At 56.6% G+C, this 22,839-nt stretch overlaps 9 protein-coding genes across 9 annotated transcripts; 3 read left to right on the top strand and 6 right to left on the bottom strand.

The window, feature by feature from the left end:
- Positions 1 to 587: 587 nt before the first annotated feature.
- Positions 588 to 1,892, bottom strand: GPI8 (GPI-anchor transamidase; the record flags this gene model as incomplete). Its single annotated transcript, XM_037323484.1, has 2 exons — positions 588 to 1,305; positions 1,357 to 1,892. 2 exons carry the CDS (start codon positions 1,890 to 1,892, stop codon positions 588 to 590), a joined length of 1,254 nt encoding a protein of 417 aa, XP_037178081.1.
- A 639-nt stretch (positions 1,893 to 2,531) lies between these two features.
- CGCA056_v008235 (27-O-demethylrifamycin SV methyltransferase) lies at positions 2,532 to 3,230 on the bottom strand (the record flags this gene model as incomplete). Its single annotated transcript, XM_037323483.1, has 1 exon — positions 2,532 to 3,230. The coding sequence occupies one exon, from the start codon at positions 3,228 to 3,230 to the stop codon at positions 2,532 to 2,534; it is 699 nt and encodes a 232-aa protein (XP_037178080.1).
- A 2,801-nt stretch (positions 3,231 to 6,031) lies between these two features.
- Positions 6,032 to 8,267, top strand: CGCA056_v008234 (uncharacterized protein; the record flags this gene model as incomplete). Its single annotated transcript, XM_037323482.1, has 2 exons — positions 6,032 to 6,066; positions 6,119 to 8,267. 2 exons carry the CDS (start codon positions 6,032 to 6,034, stop codon positions 8,265 to 8,267), a joined length of 2,184 nt encoding a protein of 727 aa, XP_037178079.1.
- Positions 8,268 to 8,904: 637 nt separating this feature from the next.
- On the bottom strand, positions 8,905 to 9,999 carry CRC1 (Mitochondrial carnitine carrier; the record flags this gene model as incomplete). The annotated part of the gene is made up of 2 exons (XM_037323481.1): positions 8,905 to 9,566; positions 9,636 to 9,999. 2 exons carry the CDS (start codon positions 9,997 to 9,999, stop codon positions 8,905 to 8,907), a joined length of 1,026 nt encoding a protein of 341 aa, XP_037178086.1.
- Positions 10,000 to 12,167: 2,168 nt separating this feature from the next.
- cis4 (putative zinc transporter cis4) lies at positions 12,168 to 13,878 on the bottom strand (the record flags this gene model as incomplete). Its single annotated transcript, XM_037323480.1, has 3 exons — positions 12,168 to 12,939; positions 12,987 to 13,205; positions 13,259 to 13,878. 3 exons carry the CDS (start codon positions 13,876 to 13,878, stop codon positions 12,168 to 12,170), a joined length of 1,611 nt encoding a protein of 536 aa, XP_037178085.1.
- Positions 13,879 to 15,864: 1,986 nt separating this feature from the next.
- On the top strand, positions 15,865 to 17,320 carry CGCA056_v008231 (Chitobiosyldiphosphodolichol beta-mannosyltransferase; the record flags this gene model as incomplete). The annotated part of the gene is made up of 2 exons (XM_037323479.1): positions 15,865 to 16,299; positions 16,349 to 17,320. 2 exons carry the CDS (start codon positions 15,865 to 15,867, stop codon positions 17,318 to 17,320), a joined length of 1,407 nt encoding a protein of 468 aa, XP_037178084.1.
- A 426-nt stretch (positions 17,321 to 17,746) lies between these two features.
- On the bottom strand, positions 17,747 to 18,580 carry mdpC (Short chain dehydrogenase mdpC; the record flags this gene model as incomplete). The annotated part of the gene is made up of 1 exon (XM_037323478.1): positions 17,747 to 18,580. One exon carries the CDS (start codon positions 18,578 to 18,580, stop codon positions 17,747 to 17,749), a length of 834 nt encoding a protein of 277 aa, XP_037178083.1.
- Positions 18,581 to 19,519: 939 nt separating this feature from the next.
- Positions 19,520 to 20,620, bottom strand: cysD-4 (Homocysteine synthase; the record flags this gene model as incomplete). The annotated part of the gene is made up of 1 exon (XM_037323477.1): positions 19,520 to 20,620. The coding sequence occupies one exon, from the start codon at positions 20,618 to 20,620 to the stop codon at positions 19,520 to 19,522; it is 1,101 nt and encodes a 366-aa protein (XP_037177964.1).
- Positions 20,621 to 21,090: 470 nt separating this feature from the next.
- On the top strand, positions 21,091 to 22,501 carry roqM-2 (FAD-dependent monooxygenase roqM; the record flags this gene model as incomplete). The annotated part of the gene is made up of 2 exons (XM_037323476.1): positions 21,091 to 21,217; positions 21,312 to 22,501. 2 exons carry the CDS (start codon positions 21,091 to 21,093, stop codon positions 22,499 to 22,501), a joined length of 1,317 nt encoding a protein of 438 aa, XP_037177965.1.
- Between the last annotated feature and the right edge of the window lie 338 nt (positions 22,502 to 22,839).

The raw sequence follows: 22,839 nt of genomic DNA, 5'->3' as shown, positions 1-22,839 counted from the left end.
CGCATCGCATGGTGAATGTGCCCATACCGAGTTCTCTTACAGCTTCTCAATCCAGCAAACGGGCGGACTCTACGTAATTCCCAGGAAAGAAGGAGCGGCCAGTTGCAGCAATGACACTCTACAGAAGGAACATGATTAGACAAACCTTATTTTTATCCATTTTCGAATGAGATCTTGTGTCTGCGGCTATCCATGAAGCCCAGAGTGTTATGGTGGAACGGCCAGTCTCGAAGGCATTTCGCTAAACACTGGGGCAAAAGGTTTTGAGAAACATGAATCTCGGTGAGGGGCTCGGTGAGTAGTCACGAAGTAGAGGCACGTCCCGGAATTACACCGGATAATCTCCACCAGCTTCGAGCACCTTGGCGATGTTGCGGCAGTTGCCCATAACGAGATCAATTCAGACCAAGCTGCAGGTAAGTTTACAATGAAAAAATCTTTCACGTGTACGGAAATATGAATTGAAAAAAAGGTAAAAACATCCAATATCATGCTGTTGTTACCTGCCCAATTCCTTCAACGCCTTGCTATGGATGCACTCATCAAGTCGATTTAGATATAGAATACACGAAGAATAGAACGGTGAGTTATGCCTTGACCGCTGCATGGCCGTTCTGGCCGCTTGTCTTCTTAGCGTCATCCTCCGACGTCTTGGGCGCCTCCAAGAACGACCCGAGAGCCCACAGCATCGCGCATCCAAGCAACGCCGTAGCACCGACCAGCTTCTTCTCCCACCAGTTGTCGTTCGTCAGCGGCTTCGCCATCTGCACCCTCTTCGCTTGCGCCTTCGCCTTCTGCTCCTCGCCGCGCGCAGCCTTCTCCGCCAGCGTCGCGTTCCTCGCCGCGGCGTCCGCCTCCTCGGCCCTCTTCTTCAGCGCGGCGATCTTCTGGCTGAGCTCCAGCAGCTCCTCGTCCAGCACCATGTTCTTCGCGCCGTCGACCTCGACGTTCTGCACGTTGCCGAAGAAGTCGGTGATGCGGCGGCTGCGGGCGGCGTCGGCGCCGCCGGGAAAGAGGTCGTAGCGCACGCCGGCATTGGAGTGGATCTTCTCGTAGGTGTAGCTGTCGAAGAGCTCGCCTACCGTCTTCTTGGAGCTGAGGTCCTGGACCTGCGACTCGAGGAACTCGAGGTTGTAGTAGGTGTAGCGGTCGATGACGGCGACGCCGACGTCGTTGTCGGCGTGGTGGGAGTAGGAGGACTGGTCGAGCTCGGAGGAGCCGGTCGCGATGATGTTGGGGGAGTAGAGCTTGCTGTACATTGTGTTGGCCTGGCATGTGTCGATCATGAAGAGGATCTCGTGGTATCTAAACAGTCAGCATTCGTGGCACCTTCTTCCAGGGTGCTCAGGTTCCTACCTCTTCTTCTCCCACATCTGCTCAAACGCATCGGCCAAGTCGAAGGCGCCAATCTCCTCGGCGTCCTGGAACTTCAAAAACTCGTTTCCGCCGTGGCCCGTCATGTACACCAGGATGTTGCTCCGGTCGTCCGTCAGCAGGCGCTTGCTGCGCGGCATCTCGTCGCCGACGCGGTCGGTCAGCAGGCGGATGAAGTTCTCGACGGTGACCTCGTAGCCGCGATAGTCGACCTCGATGTTGTCGCCGTACAGGTCGACGGCCCGGTCTGAGTTGCTGTAGACGGTGCCCGGGAAGGCGTTGCGCGGGTTGCAGGCCATGTCGTCGGGCAGCATGAGGATGATCTGCGAGTCGGGGATGCCGAGGCGCTTGACGGTGCGGTAGATGGAGAGGACGTTTGCGAGGTGGCGGTAGTTGAACCAGAAGCGCGAGGTGCAGACTAGGACAGCCCAGTTGCTGGTGTGCTCGGCGAGGACGGCCGGGGCGAGCGTCGAGGCCGCCAGCAGGACTGGCAATTGCAGGAGGCGTGAGAGCTTCATGTCGGCGCGGATTTCTGGTAGGTGTTGAGGGGAAATCAACGGATCGAAGTCGGAGCATCAAGGGAGATGAGGGGCCGCGTCAAATTGAAGTTGTTGACGGAGGCGAACGGGTTGGTAAGGGGGAGTGCCGCGGAGCTACATCCTGACAAACACTACCGCCAGGTACCCGGCCTTAGTCAGCCCATTGGTTGCGGGTGGAAGCACGGTCCCAGGGCCCCGGGGGGGGGGGGGGGGCGTTGTAAATCGCGGGTCGGTTGGCGTGCTCCACTGAACAAGATCGGTGTTGGGTAGGTACCTTACCTCGAGTACCTACTCATTCGCATCCAACCGATAGGTTTGGTGATGCGTACAATCAGAAATCCCGATCATTTCAACGAACAAGTAGTATTCTGAATCTTTCAATTTTCATAAAAGATACACTTTTGAATTGTTGAAATCCGACACTGCTAAGAACTATGAGAAACATGTTGAGTTGGAGGTACCTGCAGGTACCACGATTGAATCGAAATCCACCCTCGTCGGCATGTACCAGACGGCTGGGTGCATGGAATATCCATCATCATCAGACAGCAACCCCCGAAGTTGCCGCAGACTTGCTGCTCTTGAGCGGAAGAAATCAGCCAAATTGCGACTGGCAGCTCATTTCTTGGCCAGAACCCAGAGGAATTCGGCATCAACCTCGTCGTCAATGACATCCTTGATGAGGATTTCCAGCCCAGTCTCCTTGAGCTTCTCGAGCGTCGCCTCGGTACCCCAGCCGCTCCAGTACATCCATCCCTTCTCGTGCAGCCACTTCTCCATGACGACCCCGGGCATGTTCTCGGACGCAAAGTTGACGAGTAGGAAGCCGCCGGGCTTGAGCCATCTGGCGAGCCGGCGAATCATCTCGCTCTGCTCCTCGCGGGGCAGGTGGATGACACTGTACATGCCGACGATGGCGTCGAACGAGTTCTCGGAGAACTCGAGCGCCATCATGTCGCCCTCGACGAAGGTGACGCGGTCGCGGCCGTGCTTGGCGAGGTTCTCCTTAGCGATCTCGATCTGGACGCTGGAGATGTCGTTGGCCGTGACGAAGACGTCGGGCGTCGTGAGCAGCCGGTCGGTGACGGGCTGGCCGCAGCCGCAGCCGAGCTCCAGGACGAGCGACATCTGGCCGGCCAGGGGTTTCGCGGCGAGCAGCTTCTCCATGAGCTTCTCGAGGTACTCGAGGCGGAGGGAGGACTGCTGGTCGGTCCAGCTGTTGTAGGCCGGAGCGATGGCGTCGTAGGACTCCTTCAGACGGGCCTTGACGTCCGCCGGGGCGACGTCGGCCTGCTGGTCCGCTGGGCGTTCCGGCATTATGATTGTTTGTTTGTTTGGATTGATTTGGTTTGGTTTTAGACTATCTGAGTGTCTGTCTTTCCCTGTGTGTGCCCGATACTCTTGCGAGTATCCCCGTAAAAGTCAAGTGACGCCCTTTTGCGGCTTGACTATGACGAGAGGAGGGAAGTGATAGATGACGGAGGAGGGGAACAGATGGGGCTTAAATAGGTAAGATGCGGAGTGATTGATCATGCTGACACTGGCACGGATTGAGGGGGGGGCTTTTAAGTGCGAGCTTCGAGCCTCAAGATGGAGGGGAAGTTGCAGCACGGGCCAATTGTTTGCGATTGCATTCTAGGATCCCTTAACCTGTCTCGGTGGTGAGAGTCATCGGCCAGAGTCACTTGGGATGTTTTGTTCAATTCCAAGAAATTGACCGCTTAATTGACTGTTTACCGGCCACTTGAATGAGTCTTGAAACCAAAGTTCCAACTGCGATTGAAATCCTCAGCGTAATGCGTGCAGCTAAATATGCAGGACAGTAGGCGAGGAGGAGAATCTGGGGTGGAGGACGTGGGGACGGCGGCCGACGGGTAAAGAGGGGTGGAGGGGTCCTGGGACACAAGCTGGGCCTAGGCCGCTGGAAACGGGAAGAGTTGATGGGTCTGGAGGAGCAGACTCGGAGAAGTCAAGTCCGAGATCTCGAGCCGCCGTCGCATATCCGTCCGGCAGGGTGTCAAGCTGGTGATGATCACGTTCACAGTCGGCGTCAGGATCGTGTGATGCTGGGCGGCCTGATGGTCTGCAGTTGCCGGATGCAGGTCATCGCAGCAAACATCAGGATACCGCTGCCAATGCGGCTTGCAATGAAAACCGAACGAACCCCGCCGAGCAGAGAAAACGTTGTTGATGGGGCGATGGAAAGTTTCCATACCATTGGGCTCATTTTGGTGTGGCACTGAACTGAGTTTTGTGCCGTGAGACGACAGCAGGAATCGCTGGATGCCCTGGCCTGGAATCAGTCCGAAGCTTTAGCGGAGTTTGTTAGGTAAGGTACCTAGGTAGGAGTAGGTTGCCGGCCCGCCAAAGTCTGATTACTTAAGCTTAACAGCACATAGGTCTGCACCTCGCATTTCTGGTCAGTGTCGCGTCAATTTTTTCCTGCCTCCCCACGTGCCGTAATGACGTTTGGCGCTAGCATTGAGGGGGGACAATCACATGCACAGAATGCAAAATGAGCTCTCTGCAGTGTCTCTGCCAGGCTCCACTTTGGCGAAGAGGGGAGGGGAAAAGTGACAACTTGCCCCAGAGACAATGGAAAGAGAGAAAGCCCGCTGCAACCCGCCCGAGCAGGACCGACGTGCCGACCAATGCCATCCGCCATCCAAGACTCAAAGACTCCAACTGCTGACGCGCCTGGTGTACCAGTGTAGCAGCACCAAGCAAGACCTTGCTACCTTACCCTGCGTGTGCCTGTCTCGCCATTGCGCTGCCTCCTGCGAATAGAGACGCAGGCCGCAGCCAGAGCTACGGAAGCTCCAGCAATAGCAACACCGGAGGCAATTGATCTTCGCCCCCCCTTCGCACATTGCCAGTGAGCTCCCAGCCTGTCACTTGTGGAATCGATGCCAGCTTGGGCGACACCACACCACCATTGGACCATCGAGTGCGACCCTTGACTCTGGCTTATGCCCCGGTGGTGGTGGAGCGTCGACTCGTCTCGAGCAGACCGGACCACACACCAAGCCAAACAGAACCGAAGCAAACCAAACCAAACCTGTGCCGTCTGGCATCCCCGGTCCTTGCATCATCATACCTCGACGAGGACGAGGAAGCAAACAAAGGAAAACAGCCCCGCCCCGCGCTGCGCAGCAGTCCCAGCATCCCTGCAGCTGCCAGCAGCACAGAGAGAGGAACTGCACAAAGAACCCTTCTGGAGGCTTTCCCTCATATCTATATCCGTACATACATATCCACGGACCAAACGGCAACAAAACAACAACCCTGCTCGCCTCGTTTGTTTCCTTGTGCCTGCCTGCCGCCGCACTGCGCCTGGCCCTGTCAGACCCTGCTTGCGCCCTGGGGCCTTGGTATCCGATCGCAATAATAACTCCCAGCTGCCCAGCCCGCGCTGCAAGCTATGCTAGTCTCTGCAATCTGCAGACTGAGGAAACCCGCGCGCTACCGAAATATTCTCCACGACACCATCCCTCCACCGACGGCTGACCGACCCTGACTCTGCCAACTGCCCTGCCCGTTCCATTCTGTTCTGGGTCCAACGGGTCTCCATACCTACCTACGGATACACTCCCGTCCTCGCTTTTAGCGCTTGCGAAGTCGGTGCCAGCTGGTCGGAGAGAGGGGCTGCAAACACCGGATGACCGACGCAAAACTCGTCGATTATGAAATCCTCTTGACAAAGTCTGCCGCCGCCGTTGTTGCCTCTTTTTTCTGCGTCTCACTCAAATCCGACATTGTCTTCTCCTTCAACAAAGTCCGACGAATTTTCGATAGTATCGACTATAACAGCTCGCCGTTTTGCGCCAACACAGACGCCGCATCCCCAACTTACATAGTCCGTCCTCGCTACTTCGCGCTTCGTGCTTCCGCCGCCGACCGAAGCTTATTCCGCCCGTGCAAGCCATCCGATCCCCTGGAGGTCCTAACTGGTGCGACGTATCTCTAGCCGCAGTCCCAGCTGCCATTATTTGATCCTCCGTCTGTTTTCCCTCCTCACTAAAGGTGTCACGCACGCCTCTTGCCGTCACCTAGATCCAAGTCTGCTCCCGAACGCCGCTTGAGTGGACATTCCCATCCGCACCCGCGTTGCGAGCAATATGGGGCGCCCGCCGGCGTACATCTTCGTTGTCAGGTTGGTAGACCTCGTTCCTGGCTTGTCTCTTCGGACGCTGACGCTTCTGCAGGCACGGCGCACGTCTCGACGGCGCTGACAAGAGATGGCACCTAACATCCCCGACTCCCTACGACCCTCCCCTGACCTATGGCGGCTGGCAGCAGTCCAAGGCCCTCGGCGTCCGGATTGCCAGCATCTTGCGCCAGGCCGAGGCTGATTCGAACAGGACCCCGAACGGTCGTGACAGCTCGACCGACTCGAAGAAGCGACGCAAGTTCAAGGTCGTCCTCCACAGCTCCCCGTTCCTACGATGCGTCCAAACCTCCGTGGCCATCAGCGCCGGCCTGGCCCAGGCTCCTCCCCTGAACACGCCTTCATACCCGATGCCTTCGCCCAGCACGAATCCTTCCGCCTCTCCCTTCGTCCTTCCGGCTTCTGTAACCGAGGAGGTTGATCCCCTCTCCACCGATGCGAGCGAGAACAAGCCCGAGCCTTCCAAGAAGAAGATCAAGCGGTCCACACTACGTCTCGACGCCTTCCTGGGCGAGTGGCTTTCCCCCGAATACTTTGAGATGATCACGCCTCCCCCGGGCTCCGCGATGATGCTGGCAGGTGCGAAGGCAGATCTGCTCAGGCGGGAGAACATCAGCGCCCACGACCAGATCGTGGAGCACTCCCACCACCACGCCAGCTCGGTCGGCCAGGCCCAGAGCCAGCTGTGGAACAGCCCCAAGTTCAGAGCAACCCCCGAGCGATCCGGTTCTACCGACTCGAACGCGCCGTCCATCTTTGGTCTGGATAGCGGCCGGCCTAGAAGTCGGGCGGACAGCGCAGCGAGCACCTCCAGCCAGCGTGTCCGCTTCACGGTCCCCGAGCCGGGAAACCCAAAGGACGGATACGTCGCTCCGACCCCGAACTACGCCGTATCGTCAAACGTGAAGATCCCCGACGGCTACGTGGCGCATGCGAGGGACGCCTGTTTGCACGTGGACTATCAGTGGGACTCGATGAGGGAGCCGTTTGACTGGGGCGACGGCGGCAAGTACGGAGAGGAGTGGACGGCTATGCATCAACGGTTCAGACGGGGCGTGCAAAAGCTCGTAGACTGGTACACCACGGCCGAGCGTCCAAGCGAGATGGTCACCAAGACAGTGAGGACGTCTCACAACGGCGACACCGAATGCGCCATTGACGACGACGATGAGGAAGACGTGGAGTCGGTTGTCATTCTCGTTTCCCACGGTGCCGGCTGCAACGCTCTGATTGGTGCCATTACCCATCAGCCGGTCCTCATGGACGTAGGTATGGCGTCTTTGACCATGGCTGTCCGCAAGCCGAACCGCGAGGCCGAGCCCTCTGCCCTAGACACACCCATGTCGGAAGTTGCCGACCCAATGTCTCAGGCGGGAGTCATCCCAGTTCACCAATACTACGATCTTAAGCTGTTCGCAAACACCGACCATCTGAGGCCGAGCTCATCCTCTACACACAACCTCTCCAGAGCCCCTTCCACGGCGTCAAACTCGAGCCATTCTCAGAATGGTCAATCAGGCGCCCGTGGCCGTATCGCGACGGGAAACGGGGCGTACACACCCGCGCCCATCACCTTTAACCCGGAGTCGTTCGTCTTCCCGGGCAGCCGCAGCACATCGGCAAACGCCAACCTCGGCAGCATGCGCCGCACATCGCACAACAACACCTACTCCCTCCCTCGGACACCTGCGCTGAACACAACGGGCATCACCGTGGGAAGTGGCGTCACGAGTTTTACCAACACCACCACAAACTACAACAGTAACAACAACAACAACAACAATAACAACACGAATGCGTCGCCTACACTGTCTGCCGGCCTATGGTCGCCAATCACGCCCAAGAAGGACGCAGACGAAGAGGAAGAGGACGACGACATCTTCCCCGACTTTGACCACCGCAAGAAGCTCGCAGCCCTATCCAAGCAGGGCCCCGAGATCGTTAAGCCCCCGACGCCCGAGCGCAAGGAGCCGCAGTTCGGCGGTCCTACGAAGGTGCCCCTGCGGTTCCAGGAGATCTCCCGCCCGACCTCGAGCGACGGCGCAGAGGAGGAGAACAAGGTGCCCCCACTGAGCTTCGCCACCGGCGGCGGCCTCTGGGGCGCGCCGCGGCCGCTGGGCGAGACGGAGATCATGCGCGACATGACGACGTCCAAACGGCGATGGACCGTCAACGAGCGCGCTTAGTGACTACCGCAATCAGAGCATGACGCATTATGGAAGCGAATAGGATAGAAATGATCGGCAGACTGAGCGAGCGAAAGACGCATAGCAAGTACAGCACAGCATGGGCATGGTCTACAGCGGAAACGCCCGTACACAGACAGATACGATGACAGACACAAACATCTGGGCGGCGAAGGATACAACACACAACACATCTCAACTTGAATCATTCTGCATGGCGTTATCATTTGGGGGATTTCAAACGCAAAAAAAGGGAGGGCAGGCAGTCAGGCAGTTATCAAGCAACCCCCAAAAACGTACTTTTTGTAATTACCACTCAAAACTGAAAGAAAACCATTAGCGACGGAGAAGGCTGGGTTTCTCTTTTTATCCGATTCGTTCTGCATTCTAAAAGCATGGAGGGAGCAAGATAGATGCACAAAATACCAAAAACATCGCTTCTAAGAGCACGATACTAAGTATTTTTTGCAAAACACGTGTATACACACAATCTTTCGACTCCAGGCTTGTTGTCTATCATGATGATTCAAGGGGAACTACACACTACATGAAACAGATTCGTGACGAGTGCCTGCCTGCCTTTCTCCTGTAAACGCCTTCCACAACCGTAACCAAAAGTTTTAAAGGAAACCGTCATCTAGTGTCCAAAAGCCTTGTTCATAGCCTGGTGCGCCAACTCCACTCCCAAAAACGTAGCAGCGTTCGCCGGCACGGCTCTCGCGAGCGCGGGGCCGAAACCAGGGAAGAAGGCCTTCACGCCTCCCCGGCCGTACACCTCCCTCACCACGCCGCCGAGCGTGACATTCCCCTCGGCAGTCTGCAGGCGGGACTTGACGGTGTCAACAGGGAACACGGGGATCCACATCGCCACACCAGCCGCCGCGCCAGCCGCCGTGATGGCCAGCAGGCTCAGCTCGCCCGAGGGCTTGCCGGTGACGGGGTCCTTGGGGGTGAGCCGGCGCTTGATGTACTCGTAGGCGGCGAAGTAGGCGGCGGAGCCGGGGCCGTCGCGGGCGAGGGTGGCGGCGGAGCCGCGGAAGACGGAGCGCAGGCCGCCCTCGCGGTAGAGGGAGCGGACGACGTCGAGGCCGCCGTTGTATTTGGGCTTCTCGCCGGGCTGGAGGCGCTGGGACTGGACCTGCAGGATGACCTTGACGCGCTCGAAGGGAGCGGTGATGGCGGTCATGGGGATGGCGGAGAAGAAGCCCGCGGCGGAGACCTGGGCGATGGAGAGGGGCGCGTCGGGGGAGGTGCGGACGAGGGTTTTGCCTAGGTCGTAGCCCCAGAAGGAGACGGCGACTTTGAGGACGAGGTTAGTTTGTAGGACAGAGGATGAAGGGGAGAAAGGGAGGGAGAGGAAGCACTTACACATGGGCGTGACACCGACCAAGGGCGCGCTGACGCCGGCGTACAACCCCCTGCGCAGGCCGTCGCGGGCGATGCTCTTCTTGACGACGTCGATGGCGCCAGAGTAGACGCCGCGGTCGGCGGTCTGGAGGCGGACCTTGACGAGGTCGAAGGGGTGGCCGACGACGACGGCGCAGACGCCGCCGAAGCCGCCGGCGGCGAGGGAGCGCAGCTGGGCGGCAAGACCGGAGGTCGCGGCGGCGGCGTCGGCCTTGAGCTCGTCTTTGGACTCGGGGATGTGGGGGGTCGGCACGGGGAGGGACTGCAGCTTGGAGTTGAGGGAGGAGGCGGCGGCCGCGGCGTCTTCGGGCGTGGAGGGGGCCATTGTGCCGGGGGTTCTGGGTTGTGAAGAGGTGGACGAGAATGAGGGTGAGAGTGAGGTTGTCGTGAGAAGGGAGAAGTAGGTGGTGATGGTGGTGGAGGAGTGGTGTTGTTTGGGAGGAGAGGAAGGAAGTCCGGAGGGCTTTCACGTGTTTCGCGATGCGAGCTGCCCTTATTTCTGCTAGCGGTGGTTTTGGCGCAATTGAGCAGGAAGCTCGGGCGGTCCGTTCCTGGCGCTGGATAGTGTATGCGGTAGTAGCGCTAGTGTTTTTGCTGTGCGTGCAAATGTGCGCCGCGGCCGGTACTCCGTGGAGAGCTTTTTCTTTTGGTGTATGTGTCGATGTTGCAACCCCGGATGTGCTCGAGATGCTGCGATGGCGGAGGTAGAGGGGGAAGCTATGCCGCTACGTCACTGAGCCGAGGCAACTACAAAGGACGGCCCACTTTGCGCGGTACTCGCAGGTAGTGGTCCACTGGGAGAGAAAGAGTCCTCGTGATGCAAGTCTGTTTGCGGAAATGGTAATTCTCTTGACCAAGTTGCAGCAGTAAAAATTATGGTTGATGAAGCGCAATGGCGACCTGTGCCTGACTAAGAAGAGTACATAAAAAGGACAGAGCGTCATCTTCATTTTTCTGTGCCTCCCCAACTTCTCCAAAAAGCTCATCCCAGCATTGGCGGCGGCGGCAGCGGGAAGAATGAAACCCTCTGTCTACAGTGATGGAAGTGCCCGCCCGGGCCTCGGTCGTTCGGCTCATTGTCGCCTCTCCAGTGCCCCCCTCCACCTTCATCCGGGGTTCTGGGGGAGCGCGGTGCGACGGCAGCAGCAGCGGGCCCGCCGCGGGGTTCACGGTTGTGCACTAAACTTTGGGGGTGCACCACGACACAGCTTCCAGTATCCCGTCCGTATCCACTCCTGCCAGAGGTTGCACATGCATGTCGCCATGAGACGCATGCTTCTGGACGAAAGGGCCAAACGGCGCCGTTCCTGAACCTATCATGTACATCCAGGTATAAATCCACGTTTTGTCTGGGAGTTCAAGGTTCTTTAGGCGGGAATCGTCGCCATTCACAAACATCGTGTGACCCTTACGGAGTGGGGGGCGGGCAGAAGCATGAGATGAACTCAATTCCCCGATGCTCCCTTTCCAGCACCGGCATGTGAAATCGCGTCTTTTGATGACGGGGAATTGCCAGAGACACTATGTGTGTTCCACTACAAGACAATCCAGTTTCACCTCTAAAATTAACGGAGCAACTTCCGCAGACTTGACATTCACAGTGGACAATCTATCTTGAGAGATGAAATGTTTGCGCCCTTGGAACATCACAACATCTTACCCAGAGCATTCAATGGATACCGTCACAACCATTACCCCGGAGGAACGGCACTAGTCGAGCTCCCACAAACCTGCAGTTCTTCAATCGACCCCGCGAGATCCGGCACAATAGAGGATCCTTCACCACAACAAACATCTCACTGCATCCATCCCCCCCCCCCCCAAAACTCTCCAATCTCATCCTCTGCACCCCAGCCCGCCTGCACGTCAAGTGACAGCTGGCCCGCACTCCTTCATCTCGCCTCACATTGGCCAAGACCTGCGCACCCTCTCCGGGCGGACGGAGGCCTTCTGGCGGAGTGGCCCAGACCTCACGGCGCGGGATGGAGGGTGGATTTGGTCATCAATTCACGTCACACCTTTCGGTTCGACGGAACATTCATGTCCCCTCGCCCTGTTCACATCATCACCAGCACACCCGCAGCCCGCTTGAAAGGGTATCTAGTCTTCCATTGCCGCGCAAAATATGTGCGTCTACTCATACAAAGTCTTTGAATGCCGTCGCAATGCCTTTCCGTGATACGAGGTCCCTGTGTATAACGTTTCCCCCCCAGACTCCGACATGAACAGCTGTACTCGAACAAAGAAAAGGAAAACCAAAACAAGCCGAACCAAACTGCGCTGGCTCTAATCCCCAAGAAAAAAAAGGGTACCACGTCTCCAACTCCTCTATCACCGCACGTCTGTATGTCCCCTCGTCTTCACCGTCTCGTGGTCTAGTCATAGAAAAGAAGTATACGCGAACGAACGCCCCTAGTCCCGCTTCGTGCGGCCGTCCTGCTCCACTAACGTCTCGACAATCGTCGGCACCGGTGTCATCGGTGGTACGTTCTCCTAAAACGCCCTTTTCAGCGGTGTTGTCGCAATGCCTGTTGACCGGCCCACGCCGCACCAACAGCTAGCATCTCCTTCCCTCTCGACCTGGACGACAATGTCCATGGAGTTTCTGAGGAGGTATTGGCGCACGCGGTCGCGCACCTCGTCGAGGCCGGCGCCGCGTCCTGCCACCACGTGCACAATACCTTGCAGTCTGTCGCCCGAGTCTTCGGTGCTGCGGTCGTCCATCCAAAACTTGGGCACAGAGTAGTTGACCACCCCCTTCTGCTGGAGGATGCCCGCCAGCGTGTTGCGCAGGTTGTACTCGACGTCGTCGGGGATGTTGAGCATCAGGTTGCGCGCCGACGACTTAATCAGCGGAATTGCCGCCAGGAAAATCAGAATCGCAATGGCGCATGATGCCAAGGGGTCCCAGAAGGTCCAGCCCGTGTAGTAGGTAAGAATGGTCGAGAGCACCACCGAGGCGCTGCCCATCGTATCGGCCAGAACATGCAGAAAAATACCCTCCATGTTGTCGTTATGATGGGAGTGCGCGTGGCTGTGCTTCTTGCCGTGGGAATGATCGTGTCCGTGATCGTGCTCGCCGTGGGAGTGCGAATGACCGTGGCCGTGGTCGTGGCCGTGATGGTGGTGGCCAAAGCCCCAGAGGCCCAGCAGGTTGATTACGCCGCCGAGGAAGCTGACGATGAGCAGCTCCTTGAGACGATGGAGTTGTTGACCTTCCCATATCCGCTCAAACGCCTCCACAATAATCTCAACACTCAGCAACCTGTGTATTGTTAGACTTGACCTGTCCATAATCATAAGTGCACCTACATCAGCAAAATGCCGTTGGCGAAGCCGCTCAGCGTCTCAATCTTTCCTAGACCAAAAGGGAATCGCTGGCTCTGGGGCCACTTGCTCGTCACGGCCGCGCAGAGACCGACGAAGAGGGCGAAACAGTCGAAAAACATGTGAATCGTGTCGCTCAGCAGGCCAAGGGAGTCGGTGACGTAGCCATAGAAGGCCTGGACAGCCATGAAGCAGAAATTGAGGCTGCGATAAACACGCGTCAGTCATTGAAACCACAACAAGACCTATTAACCTACGTCATAAAGTAAAAGATCCGCCGCGAGTCCTTCTCTACAACAATTGTGTGCAAAAATGGCAAGGCAGGCGTGTATTTGAGGATGATTTTGGTAAACAGAGATGGCTTCGAGTGATCGTGGCCGTGGCCGTGGGAGTGGTCGTGGCTGTGGCTATGAGAATGACCGTGGCAATGACCGTGCGAATGGCCATGGTCGTGGTCGTGATCATGTTCGTGGTGGTGCTCGTGTATCACCGTGCCGTCGAGGGGCTGGAAGTTCTCCGAGAAGGAGCCGCTCGTGGGCGTCAGGAGTTGTCGACCGCTAGGGGTAACGTCCGTCTTCCATCCGTCCATGGCAGCGAGCGATCGCGGCACCGCCTTTTCCCGCAGGGACGACTGGCTCGAGTTTCCTCTGGTGTGAGAATGGCTGTGGCCGTGGGCGTGGCCATTGTGAGTGTGTTGATGGTCGTGGTCGTGTACGTGGCCGGTCGAGTCTTGGCTCTGGCTGTGGGTATGCAGCCCACCGTTGGACATTGTTGACTTCAGCGCATTGAGGGACGGGGGCGAGTGGGAGTGAGAATGCATGTGGTGATTGTGGGCATGCGGTAGGGCGGAGGATGGCAAGGCGTAGGACGAGGCCATGTTGACCGCGGAGAAAGGGTTGCAATCTCGTCGGGGTCGGTCTGGGGTCGGTGTCGGTGGTCGGTATCGGCGGGGATCTAGGCGAGAAATTGATGTCGTTTTCTTTGGCTCGTTGCTGTCGCGCTCTCCACCGAGGACCCGTCGATTCGGGACCTTTTACAGTAACCCCCTATCGCAAATCAACCCAAGTCATGGGTCGGGGAATTTAGCCTCTGCTTTCGTGTCTGTGTCTCGTGGGCGAGGGGCGAAGTGTCGATGGGACGTAGCAATTGCGGTGTCGTGGGACGTTCGGCAGCCGTGGCCGTGGAGCTGGGAGGAGAGGAGACGGAGACGGAGACGACGGGAGTGCTGGGGAAGAATAGCCAGAGGTAGGTACGAATAGCAGCAGCGGCAGAATGACAGACGGGAGTCGTGTGCCCGTGTCTAGCGCTGGATTCGCCTTATCCCAGCGGCAGTTCAGGGGACTTGCACAGCTGCAGTCCTGCACAGGCTAAAGGAGCGGAATGGAGTCGCCCCGTCAATGACGTTGCGCTGGGTGGTGGGAGGCTTTGATCGACGATGGGCGTGCCGGCGGCGCGAGTCGCACAGACGAGCCGATGCTGGAAGCAGCCAAGATGGAGGGGATTCTCGTCGACGGTTTCTTTGTGGAGGACGGAGTCGACGATGGACGCAAGAAGGTAGTCTGGGAAGCTTTAGGTAGATAGAAAAAAAGAACACCGTTCAAACCAAAACAAGCAGCCCAAAAGTTTGAGGTGGGATGTGGCACACCTGGGACTCGGAGCGTTGTTATTTTTTTTTTTTTGGTTTTTGGCTGAACCCGACCACGGGACGCCGGGCGGTGCCTCCTTTCAGACGAATGCCTCTCAGGCTGTCTCTCTCCTCCCCCCTCTGTCCCTGTCCCAATGAGGAATCCGGCGGTCAGCCCCTGCAGATTGCTCCGTGTGGGGAGGAGGCTAGCAGCTGGGAAGCGGCACGTTCGTGGTCGCGTTGTTGTTGGCCGTCAAGAGGGGGGCGTCGGGCTGGGAGTTGGCTGCATAAAGTTGCCCATGCAGACAATGCGACCTCGATCCTAGGCCGATAATCGCTGATGTGCCTGCGGTCTTTTTTACGACCACGGGCGCTATGATTTGGGAAGGTCCTCTGTCACTCAGTATCCAGAGGCTAGAGAGCTGGCCAATTGACTCCCAGCCCCAATTGCGACATGTCTCTGGGTGTCTGGGCATGCCATGCTTGTCTGAGAATCTCAGATGGAGATGCGCCCATTAATAACCAGCGTGGTCGATGCGGCTGGTCTGTGTTCTGTCTGGCATGTGCAACAGCTGGTTTCCCCTTAATTGGGTGACGACAGAACATCTCAGCCTCAGTTCCGCCTTGATGGGTGATGCGAATTGAATAGAAGCAACCACGCAACAGGACGTGGACCCAGCGATACCGATACGGCGTCTGCAGGTCGACCGCTGCAAGCCTGTGGGTACGTACCTTTTCCATTGTCCCTCGCACGTGACCCGCTACCTTCCCGTTGTTATCGCCGACGGCATGCTCTGATTGGCGCCACAGTTGCAACAGCAGACGACACCCAACCCAAGTTGGAAGGCGCAAGCAGAACGACTCTGGAGCGTCTTGGAAGAGGGGCCCGGCCAAGACGAAAGCACTTTTGTGCCTTCCAATATCCCTTCGCAACAGGCCATTGGTAATCTCCAGCGCCAAGAACGAGATATTGCTCCTCCGGTGCAGCGTACAAAAAGCTGCTGCCCGTGTCCCACTACCCGGGCCACCTCCCACCCACCCATGCGCCCGGGCTAAGGCGATCTTGCAACTTCGGATGACAGCACCGCGGCAGCACAAGACAGGACAGCTTGCATAAGCGTCACCACCGCCGCGACATCTGAGAGCCAAGACCCGACGACAATCTGAAACTCCACCAGGCTCGCATCGTCACTGCTTCCGCCCAACGCAACTGTCCCACCAGTGCAACCACTAGCCACGATGTCGGCCCTGGCCTTGGTGGTGTCCATCGTCGCGGGCGTCTTCACCACGCTCATCGCGGCCTTTGGCATCAACTCCCTCTCAAGGCTTCTGCCGACTCGCTACCATGCGGCTGAGAATCCCAAGGATGACCACATTCAGATCCTGGTCCTGGGCGATATAGGCCGAAGCCCGCGCATGCAGTACCACGCACTTAGTGTCATGAAGCATGGAGGAAGAGTCGATCTCGTTGGTTACAAGGAGACAGCCCGGCTGCCAGATCTCGTTGGAAATGACAGAGTTGCCTTGTACCCTCTGCCGCCTTTACCTGCGGTCTTCAAGTGGAACACCTTACCGTTCTTGATCAACAAGCCAGCCAAGGTCGTCTGGCAAATGTGGTCCATCTTCCAAGTGTTGGCTTACACCGCACCCCCCGCAAGATGGATCATCATTCAGGTATGTGAGCCGCCAACCAACTTATAAGTTGCGATCTAACACGGTCCAGAATCCCCCCTCTATCCCTACGCTGCACCTGGCTCTCCTCGTTTCACTGCTCCGAGGAAGCCACCTGCTCATCGACTGGCACAACTACGGCTGGTCCATCATGGCCACCGGCCGCAGCAAGAAGAACCCCCTGGTCTGGCTGTACAAGAAGTACGAAATCTTCTTTGGGAGACTCATCCCCACCGCCAACCTCACCGTCACCCACGCCATGGCCCGTCAGCTCCGCGAGAAGCCCTACGACAACAAGAAGCCCATCTTCGTCCTGCACGACCGTCCCGCCCAGGTATTCCAGCCCATCAAGTCAGCCGAGGCGCGCAAGGCCTTCCTCTCCAGCATCAAGGAGACCAAGAACGTCGCGGACAGCATCTGCGACGGCACCACCCGCCTTATTGTCAGCAGCACCTCGTGGACGCCCGACGAGGACTTTGGCCTGCTGCTGGACGCATTGGTAGCCTACGCACACCCCGAAGAGGCCGTCAGCTCAAGCGGCGTCGGCAGGCCCCCGATCTTGGCCATCATCACCGGCAAGGGCCCCCAGAAGGCCGAGTACGAGGAGAAGATCAAGAAACTTCGCATCGAAGGCAAGCTTCCCGGCGTCACAATCCTCACCGCCTGGCTCTCGACGCGCGAGTACGCCTCCCTTCTCGCCTGCGCCGACCTCGGCGTGTGTCTGCACATGTCCAGCTCCGGCGTCGACCTACCGATGAAGGTCGTGGACATGTTCGGCTCCGGCCTACCTGTTGCGGCGTACTCCGCCTACGAGAGCTTCAGCGAGCTGATCAAGGAGGGCGAGAATGGGTGTGGCTTCGAGACTGCGACCGAGCTTGCGGAGGTCCTGATCCGATTGCTGAGTAAGGACGGCAAGGACGAACTTAGGACCCTGAAGGCCGGTGCTGTCAAGGAGGGTAGTTTGAGGTGGGATGAGGAGTGGGATCGTGTTGTTGGCAGGGTCGTGGGAGTCATAGACATCTAATACCTTTTAGTTTAATAGAAAATATCCTTGGGTGTCGAGTAAAGACGTGCTATTTTTGAACCTTCAACTGCGCAGTGATTTTCACACAATCGCTGAAAGGCAAAAATACAAATCTGCCAACTCAGAGCCAGAAATGGCAAAAGATTGATTTCGCCCGGACTTGAACCGGAGACCTTCAGTGTGTTAGACTGACGTGATAACCAACTACACCACGAAACCGTTGAACACCTTGTAGGTACTGTGGTGATGGGAGGAGTACGGCCAATTCTGGCTTATGACGCCTGTGGGGCATAGTTTGGTGCGTGAGCAATCACTGGTGCCCCGACTGTTCCCCGCAGGTCAACTCATCAATTCCTCGCAAGGAACCGCACATTAACACACATAGCACTTTTCAATGTGATATGAGTGAATTGCAGAGCATGACTATCAGTGAATATAACATCCTCCTGTCAGAAGTATGTACTCTCCGTTAATCCAGCGCGATCTTTCCTCCGCAAGAAATGCCACGGTCCACGCAACATCCTTCACATCGCCAAAGGCGCCCTCGACCGGCGTCCTCTGGTCCAAATCCTGTTTGACCATATCGAAGTGAGGACTGATGTTCTTGAGGAACGTCTCCGTGCTAATCGGGCCAGGCGCAACCGCGTTGACGGTGCAGCCGTACACAGGAGGCAGCTCCTTCGCCCACACCCTAATCATGGCGTCAAGCGTCCCCTTGCTCGCAGCGTATATGCTCTGATTCACCTCCGGCATCCGCGACGCGACGGAGGCCACAATGATGATTCGCGATCCGCCTCCGGTGGCCGCTGTTGCTGAACTCGGCTTCGTCGCGCGCGGCTCAAAAGGCGTGAGATGCGCCAGCGCCTCCTTGACCAGAAGAAACGCGCCCCTGGAGTTCAGATTGAGCGCCCGATCCCACGTATCCGCTTCCGCCTCTCCGAGCGGCCCGAGAGGCACCATGCCGGCGTTGCTGACTAGAATGTCGATCTGCTTGAACCGCGCCACGGCCGCGGAGACCAGGGCCGCAGGGCCCGAGACGGTCGACAGGTCGGCGCAGACGGCTATCCATGGCGTGTGAAGCTTGGCGCCGATCTGCTTGCACTCAGCCTGCAGGTGTTGAAACGGGTAGTTCAGGACGATGTTTGCGCCGCGGGCGGAGAGTTCGATGGCGATGGCGGCGCCGATTCCGGCTGAGGAGCCTGATATGACGGCTGTTTTGCCGTGCATTGAGACTTTTTGCGGATGGTCGGGAGGAGACATGTTTGTTTGACGTGTTTTGGGGTTCTTGAGTACAAGCAAGTTGTCTTTCCACTGACATGAAGAAGTAGACAACGTGAACGACAAGTAAGAGAGGTTTCCTGGAGACGCAAGGGACGGCCCAGGCAGACGCTCCAGACTCGGTATTCATAGTTGCGAATCGACTTCTATTCCAGAGCAAACACCGGTACAACCGAATTTGGTTTAAGAAAGCAAGGTTAAGCTCAGATATCGGAGTCAACGTTCGGAGTGCGGAAGGCCGAGGCCGTTATGCGGGAAATCGGCATCGAAACCGCCGTAGATTCGCACATCGACCTTTCACCCAGCCAGGTGTTTGAAGAAAATGAGTTCCTGCATGTGTGAGAAGACAGGTCTTGGTGCGGTAGAAACACTCGTCGGCGAAAAGCACATTTTCTTCACAGGAACCGTAGGGAATACCCCTAATGCATCAGTTTTCAGGGTAGCCAGGCTTGACTTTGTTTTATCTCAATGACTACTACATTGTCTAGCACACAGTTATCAGTGATGCGACACGTGAAAGCCCTTTTTGCTTTTAGAGTACACTATTGAAGTTTATCGCGCGTTCTGAACCCATGCTGGTAAGGCGGAAACGCTTGGAGATAAGTGAAGGAACGACGAGTATGCAATCTATTTAGAAACACTAGGCTACTTCTTAGAGACTGTCAAACACGCGTCGAGACTCTGCTGTATGTCCTGTTTGATGTCTTCGATATGCTCCAAACCAACTGACATCCGTAACATGTCTTCAGTGACACCTAGATCGATCTTCTCCTTAGGATACATCGGCTTGTGTGTAGATGACCAAGGATGAGTCGCCGCACTTTTGGCATCGCCGAATCTATTCCACAATCCATGTTAAATCGGTGGTACGAAAAACCGAAATGGCCATGGAAAGCATCAAGTACTCTGTGATGGGTACACTTACGAGGCCATGTGGGTGATGAGCTTGAAGCCATCCACGAGTGATTCTCCAACAACGGCACCACCTCTTACACCGAAGAGGATGACAGCCCCAGCGCCGCGAGGGAAATACTTGGTAGCGGCAAGATACTTCGGATGGTCTTCCAGCCCCGGATAGTCGACCCAAGAGATGCTAGGATGGCGACGCAGCCACGCCGCGAGCTCCGTCGCGTTTCGCGTGTGTCTCTCACACCGCAAGCTGAGCGTTTCCAGCCCGATGAGAAGGTCTCTACTATTGTAGGGCGACAGACAGGCCCCAGAATCGCGGAGAATCTGGTGCCTGAACCGGTTCACGAAGGCAAGCTTCCCAAAGGACTCGTGGAAGTTGATGTTGTGGAAGCCTGGGTTGGGCTGGTTGAGCTTCGTAAACCTCGGACTGCGCCAGTCGAATCTGCCCGAGTCAACAACGACGCCGCCGACGGAGGTTCCGTGGCCGCAGATCCATTTGCTAGCGCTATGGGTCACGATGTCTGCGCCATGGAGAATCGGCTGGCACCAGTAGCCTCCAGCCCCGGCGGTGTTATCGACCACTAGAGGTATGCCATGCCGGTGAGCTACTTGAGCAATATTCTCGATATCTGGCACGTTCATGCGCGGATGTCCCATGCTCTCGAGATAGATGGCCCTCGTAGTCTCGTTTATCGCTGCCTCGATGGATTCCGGGGTTTCTTGGACGATATCCACCGAAATGCCCAGGTCCGGCAGCAGGAAGCTGAACTGATTGTATGCACCGTGGTACATATTAGCAGTTGATATGATGCTCTCGCCACGTCCGGCCAGACCCAGCATTGTCATGAATACAGCTGACTGGCCAGAGGCAACGGCAACGGCGGCGAGTCCGCCCTCCAGCGCCGCCATTCGCTTTTCCAATACGTCTGTAGTTGGATTCGATGTTCGGGTGCCGATGTGTCCGTGTTCCTCCAGGCCGTAGCATCGTGCTGCGTGTGCCGAGTCGTCAAAATTGAAGTGCGCGGTTTGGTAGATAGTTACGGCTCTTGACTTGGTGACCGGGTCGGTGTCCTGGCCGGCGTGTATTTGCAGTGTTTCAAACCTGGAAGCCATGGTGAATGTTGGTAGTGAAGCTAACAAAGCTTGTCTGCAAGCGAAACAAATTTCTGTATCCCGTGATGATAGACTATTGAAGCCTCAGTGGAAATGATCTCTCACCCCCAGAAAAGCCCTTTGTAATCTCGAGGTTCAGTTTTCGGCGCTCTCGGTAAGTGGCTCCGGACATGGGACGAGATGTTGCGACGTATCTCGGAACTGCGGAGAGTCGGACGCGAATGTCAAATTTGCCGGCTGAGCTTTCGTGGAAGGCATTTCAAGCTCGTAACTTTCGGAATTCGGTCTACGGCGTGTTTCCCACTCAATATGGTTGCACATGCACTGGTAGATGTATCATTAAATCGTCTCCTTAGAGGAGCATAGAAGCCGCGTCCGTTAATTCATTGCCTTCATTCGTCTTACTCGGGCTGCATTATTCAAACTCCCAATCAAATCTTCACACCCACCCAAACATAGTTAAATACGCCATGGCACCCCTCGAAGTCATAGTTGTCGGTGCCGGATTCGGAGGCCTGTCTGCGGCAATTGAGTGCCGGCTGCGAGGCATGAAAGTTACTCTCATAGAGAGATACGTCGACTCAAACACTCGTGGAGGTAATAAAACCTTCCAGCATCATTCTTTCTTTTCCCTTGCGCACATGCACCTTTATCTCTCTCTGCGTGATGGAGCTGACCTGACGGGTGTCAGATATCATTGACTTCTTCGTCAACGGCGGCCTAGTCATCTCCAGATGGGATGATGGAAAGGTGGGCAAGGAAATCCTGTCCATCGGGTGCGAATCCGACGTGCTTGAAATGTACAAATATGACGGCACGCTTCTCTACCCTGTTCCCTGGTTCATGAAAGACGAAGATCGAACCAAAACTTTCGCGGCTCATCGGGGCAAGCAGCATGGCATCTTCATGGCGTATGCACGTCGTCTGGGTGTCCAGATTGAACTGGGAAAGTCGATTGTCGATTACAAGGAATCCGAGGAACACAACCAGGCGGGCGTCACGTTCGAGGACGGGAAGACTATCTGGGCCGACTGCGTTATTGCTGCCGATGGCAGTCGATCTTTCGCGCGCAAGGCTGTTCTTGGTCTCGAGAACGAAGAGGAGAAGAGCGGATGGACCATCTTCAGGTCCTACTTCACCGCGAGCGAGAAGGCACTGGCCCATCCCGATCTCAAGAACTTCTTCCGCAACGGTGAGGACGTCATCAAAGCCTGGGCCTACGACAACCTCAGCATCCTGGCCTATTCTTGGAACGGCGGAAGGGAGGTCGCCTGGGTCATGATGCACCCAGATAACAACGACGTCGAGGAATCTTGGTCTCACAGCGTGCCTAAATCCGCAGTCGACCCCTTTATTTCCGTGTTCGCCCCCGAGTGCAAAGCTTTGCTGGAATGCACCCCGCCTGAATGCTTGATTGACTTCAAGCTGGTTTACCGGCCTCACATCAAGAAATGGACGTCCAAGGGCGGTCGAATCATCCTCATTGGCGACGCGGCCCATGCCCATCTTCCCACCTCCGGCCAGGGTGGCTCACAGGCCATCGAGGACGCCGTGACGGTCGCCGCGTGTCTCGGGAAGTCCGATGGCGACGTCAAGTTAGCCCTCGAGGTTGCCCAAAGACTGAGGTACCACCGCGCCAACAAGTTCCACGCGAACGCTATTGTTCACAGAGATGCGTTCCACAAGGTTGATTGGGACACTATTCAGGCCAACCCAAAGGAGTGGGCTATGAAGAGGTTTCCGCGGGTTAGAGACTTCGATGCCCAGGCTGTAGTGGACGAATGGTACGGCAAGGTCAAAGAGGATGTCGTTAGCGGAAAAGAGGGAACACTGGAAGAATTGGCGATCCCACTGTTGCCGAAGGAAGGAGTTTACTGGTAGACTAGAGTACACAGTGACCGCATAGAGTTCCTCAGATTAGTTTGTCTCGTGTCATATATAAGATAGGATGCAAACAGTATCGATAGCGTTTTCCGTATAAACGGGTTATGTCATCCGAGTATTTCTTTCTGAACACTTTCTTTCATAGGTGACAGGCGTCAATTGCTCTCAGCTTGTAACTCTTGAGATCTACAAGCATTCTAACTCCAGTCATTCGAACAGGAGAATCATTAAGTTCCAACGTTCTTGATCTTAATGTGTAATCAAATATGACTAATTCCACCTAAGATAAGCCTGCTAGTGCGAACATGCCAGGCTTTGCATCATCATCATCATCG

Source organism: Colletotrichum aenigma, assembly GCF_013390185.1.
Source record: "Colletotrichum aenigma strain Cg56 chromosome Unknown KSG_Cg56_contig05, whole genome shotgun sequence".
Lineage (NCBI taxonomy): Eukaryota > Fungi > Ascomycota > Sordariomycetes > Glomerellales > Glomerellaceae > Colletotrichum > Colletotrichum aenigma.
Note: the sequence above shows the minus strand (reverse complement) of the source record. Positions and strands in the feature narration are given on the sequence as shown.